This window comes from Orycteropus afer, unplaced genomic scaffold, assembly GCF_000298275.1.
Source record: "Orycteropus afer afer isolate SDZICR_OR568_19922 unplaced genomic scaffold, OryAfe1.0 scaffold00444, whole genome shotgun sequence".
Classification (NCBI taxonomy): Eukaryota; Metazoa; Chordata; class Mammalia; order Tubulidentata; family Orycteropodidae; genus Orycteropus; species Orycteropus afer.
This window is the reverse complement of record NW_006922031.1, coordinates 1088645-1093279: the sequence shown is the minus strand read 5'-3', so window position 1 is coordinate 1093279 and position 4635 is coordinate 1088645. Positions and strand designations below refer to the sequence as shown.

The 4635-nt window shown below is 39.2% G+C and overlaps 1 protein-coding gene across 1 annotated transcript in view; it reads right to left on the bottom strand.

Annotated features, from left to right (window-relative positions):
- Window positions 1-778, bottom strand: part of LOC103208499 (3-hydroxyacyl-CoA dehydrogenase type-2-like) — a 7468-nt gene extending 6690 nt beyond the window's left edge. The window contains 3 exon segments of the mRNA XM_007954210.1: window positions 59-60; window positions 210-361; window positions 364-778. Of these exon segments, the coding sequence (XP_007952401.1) occupies window positions 59-60; window positions 210-361; window positions 364-778 (569 nt within the window).
- Between the last annotated feature and the right edge of the window lie 3857 nt (window positions 779-4635).

The window sequence follows — 4635 nt, the reverse complement described above, 5'->3', positions numbered from 1 at the left end:
AGTCCGGAATGCCGTTCTTCCAGTTTGTCCCTGGGATAGTATTACAGGTAGGCCACACCCCTGGGGAAACTCCCCCTAGGCCCACCGGCTGCTTAGAACACAGTCATGTGATCCATCATGGGAACCACCACTCACAACTAGAGTCCAGCCAAGTTGACACATCTTCAACTATCACAGGTGCCAAACAGGCCAGGAGCAATGGGCATCACCCGGATGCCTAGGGGAGCCAGATCCCGAGCAATGGGCAGTGTCATGCCCACTATGCCACTCTTTGAAGCAGAGTATGCAGCCTGTCCAACCTGGCCCTCGAAGGTAGCCACACTGTTGATGATGACTTCACGTTGGCCTCCCTGGTCTGGTTGTTCTGGGCCATCTCTCCAGCCACCAAGCAGATCACATTGAAGGTACCTACGAGATTCACACTGAGAACTCGCTGAAAGTCCTCCAAGGTATGGGCCTGGCTCCTCTTTAAGTTGTATGTCTTGATGGCCACTGCAATTCCTACACAGTTGACTGCGACATTCATGCAGCCAAACTTTTCTTTTGTTAAATTCAGGACTGCTTGTACATCTTTCTCTGAAGTCACGTCAACAGGAATGAAGGCGCAGTTCTTCCCTAATTTCTTGGCCTGGGCTGCTCCATCCGAGTCCAGTAGGTCCAAAAGCACAGCAGAGGCCCCATGCCCCACCAGTCGCTGCGCCGTGGCTAAGCCTAGACCTGAGGCTCCTCCCGTTATCACTGCAACCAAGCCCTTCACGCTCTGACACACAGCAGCCATCTCAGGCAGAACCTCTTCACCAGGGTCTGCGCAGGCCCTCACTGACGGGCTGGGCGGGCGGAGAAGGTGGGCCATCTGACATCTGAAAGTTTAAATTGAAGCTGAAGACAATTAAAAGAATTCCACAAGAGCCAAAATATGACCTTGATTATATCTATCCTGAATTTAGAGACCATCAAATGAATAGATTTGATGCATTGAACACTAATGACCAAAAACCAGAGGAATTGTGGGATTACATCAAGAACATCATCCATGAAGAAAGCAAAAGGTCATTAAAAAGACAGGAAAGGAAGAAAAGACCAAGATGGATGTCAGAGGAGACTCTGAAACTTGCCCTTGTATGGATAGTAGCTAAAGCAAAAAGAAAAATTGACAGGAGAAAAAGAACTGTACAGAGGATTTCAAAGAAGAGCTCGAGAAAACAGTCAATGATGAAATGTGTAAAGAACTGCAGTTAGAAAACCAAAAGAGAAGAACATGGTAAGCATTTCTCAAACTGAAAGAACTGAGGAAAAAAAATTAATCCTCAAATTGCCATATTGAAAGATTCTATGGGCAATATGTTGAATAATACAGGAAACATCTAAAGAAGAGGGATAGAATACACAGTCACTCCACCAAAAAGAATTGGTAGGTGATTATCCATTTCAGGAGGTGGAATATGATCAAGAAGAAATGGTATGGAAGGGAGGAGAGGAATCTGCACTAAAAGAATTCTTGAAAAACAAGGCTCTAGGAATTGATGGAATATCAATTGAGATATTTCAACAAACGGATGCTGCATTGGAGGCACTCACTCAGCTATACCAAGAGATTTGGAAGACATGATCAAGAAGGAATTGCATCAGGGTTGTATCCTTTCACCATACGTATTCAATTTGTGACAAAAGAAGTATTGATGCTTTTGAGTCATGGTGTTGTTGAAGAATGCTGAAAGTACTTCTGAAAGTACTAACCAATCTGTTCTTGAAGAAGTCCAGCTGGAATGCCCCTTGGAAGAGAAAATGGCCAGATTTTGTCTCACCTACTTTGGTCATGTTGTCTGAAGGGATAATTCTCTGGAGAAGGATGTGATGCTTGGTAAAGTGAAGGGCCGACGAAAGAGGGGAAGGCCCTCAACAAGATGAATTGACATTGTGGCTGCAGCGATGGGCTCAGGTATAGTGGGAATCATGAGGCTGGCACTGGACCAGGCAGTGTTTTATTCTGTTGTATATAAGGTCACTATGAGTTGGAGATGACTCCATGGCACCTAACAACAACACAACAACATTTGTATGCATATTTACAGTATATACATATACATACATATTTTCTATTCTTTCTAGATGCCCTTGGAAGGTCACAAAATTCCATAAAAAAATATTTTTAAACTTTGGATTTGAGTTACTTTCTCTAAAAACAAACATATTTGTTAGTCAACTCTGTTAAAAATATGTATGAGTGTCAACAAAGTATAGTGTTAAGGCTTTCTTTTGTTCAAGTAGCCTTTTTATCACATAGTATTTGAAAGTCTAAATTGTTTTAATGTCTCTTGAAAACATGTCCCAAAAATCTCTTGCATGTCATGTTGTTTACATTTGATTAAAAGGAATAATGAAAGTGTTTTATTATATTTCTGCTTATGGATGGTAATTTTGTTGCACTATAATCTGTTTATTAAAATAATTCCTAATAACACAAAAGAAGATGAACATAAAATGTGCTGTGTTTGTTTAACTTAAATCACTTATTTTTCACCATGTTTATTTTCAATGTTGATGTAGTTGAATTTCCCTTTTCTTTAGCATAGTGCCTAAGGCACTTGACTGCTAACCAGAAGGCTGGTGGTTCAAACCCACCAGCCACACCTTGGAAGGAAGATGGGGCACTCTACTTCCATAGTGATACTGCCTCAGAAACCCAAGGAGGGGTCGCTATGAATCGGGTCTAACTTGACAGCACATAACAACAGCAACAAACACTTACTGACATTGCATTCTATAATTTTACTAAATATTCTTAGTTGCGGAAGATGCAGCAAGTTTCTTACAACACTTGGTAAGAAAGAACATTCTATATTTCTAAATTTCTGATTTTAAAAATACAGAAAAACATTGTAAATAATATCACTACACTCTTTTGGAACAACAAAATACAATTCAGGGACCTGTGGGATAATATCAAGTATATATGACATGCATATAATTGGAGTCAGTAGTGGCATAGTGTCTAAGGCATTTGACTGATAACCAGAAGGCTGGTGGTTCAAACCCACCAGCCAGACCTCAGAAGGAAAGTTGGGCAATCTACTTCCATAGTGATACTACCTTGGAAACCCAAGGAGGGGTCTGTCTGAGTTGGATCCGACTTGATGGCACATGACAACAACAACATATGGATGTGAAAGCTAGACAAAGAATAAGGAAGACTGAAGAAGAGTTGATTATTTTGAGTTGCGGTTTTGGTGAAAATACTTAAAGTACCATGGCCTGCCAGAAGAACTAAAAAAATCTAGCCGGAATGGTCTTTGGAAGCAAGAATGGCCAGACTGCATCTAATAAGGAAGACGGAAGGAGAGTTGTTGCTTTTGAGATGTGGTGTTGGCAAAGATGACTGAAAGTACCATGGACTGCCAGAAGAACTAATAAATCTGTCCTGGGAGAAGTGTAGCCGAAATGCTTCTTGAAATAAAGAATGGCCAGCCTTCATTTCTGGCCATGTTGTTAGAAGGGACCAGTCCCTGGAGATGTCATGTTTGGTAAAGTGGAAGGTTAGTGCAAAAGAGGAAGGCCTTTAATGAGATGTATTTACACAGTGACTACAATGATGGGCTTGGGTGTAGCAAAGATTGAGAGGCTGGTGCAGGACTAGGCAATGCAATGTTTTGTTCTGTTGTGCATGGAGTCACTATAAGTTCAAGCTAACTAGATGGCACCTATGAACACAACAACAAATCAAATTTTCAGGTCAAAATGAAGAGTGTTGGGAAAGGAGTTCTGATGGCTTGGTAGCTAAAGCGTCTAACTGCTAACTAAATGCTCGACTATTCAAAACTACCAATCTGTCTGTGGGAGAAAGGTAAGACAGCCTGCTTCTGTAAGAATTTACAACCTTGGAAACACTAGGGGGCAATTCTACTCTATCTTAAAGGGTTGCTATCTGTTGGAATGACTTGATGGCAGTGGATTTGGTTTGGAGTGGTAAAGGTGTGGTAAAATATAAAAACATATTTTGGGATTTTTAATATCTTTGAAATACATACACAAAAATTATAACTTATAGTGGATTAATAATGTTTGTATATATCAATCATATGTCAACAATAGTGTAACGGGTGGCAAAGCAAAAAAACAATAGTTGTAAGGTTTTCATATTTTACATGAAGTGGTGGAATATCAAAACTAAGTAGACAGACAAATTAATTATGCATAATTTATAACTTCTAATTAAACACATAGACCAGTAATTTGTGGAGTTTGAACTAAAATGACAAATTAAACTAATATTTTGATAAACTAAATTAATCCACAAAAAGTAAGGAATGAAGTTAAAAAAAAGGGAGGGGTTGGACAAAAACACACAGTTGAGTAAAAAGTCAAAAACTGCAGAGATGTAGAGAAAACTTTATCTATTCCCCAAAATTATTTGGAAAATTAAGAACATTTGTACCAGAAATTGCTAATTTACAAAGATTTCAAAAATATATTTCATTTCAAAAATATATTTAAAATACATGTAAGTAAGTATGAATTGACATAATATTGTGGATAACAAAAATGAGTTGAGAGGAAAATAATGAACCAAGAGAGGCACATTAGAAGAAATAATGTTTAATTTCATACAACGCATTTGTGGCTTAACAGAGAAAACAA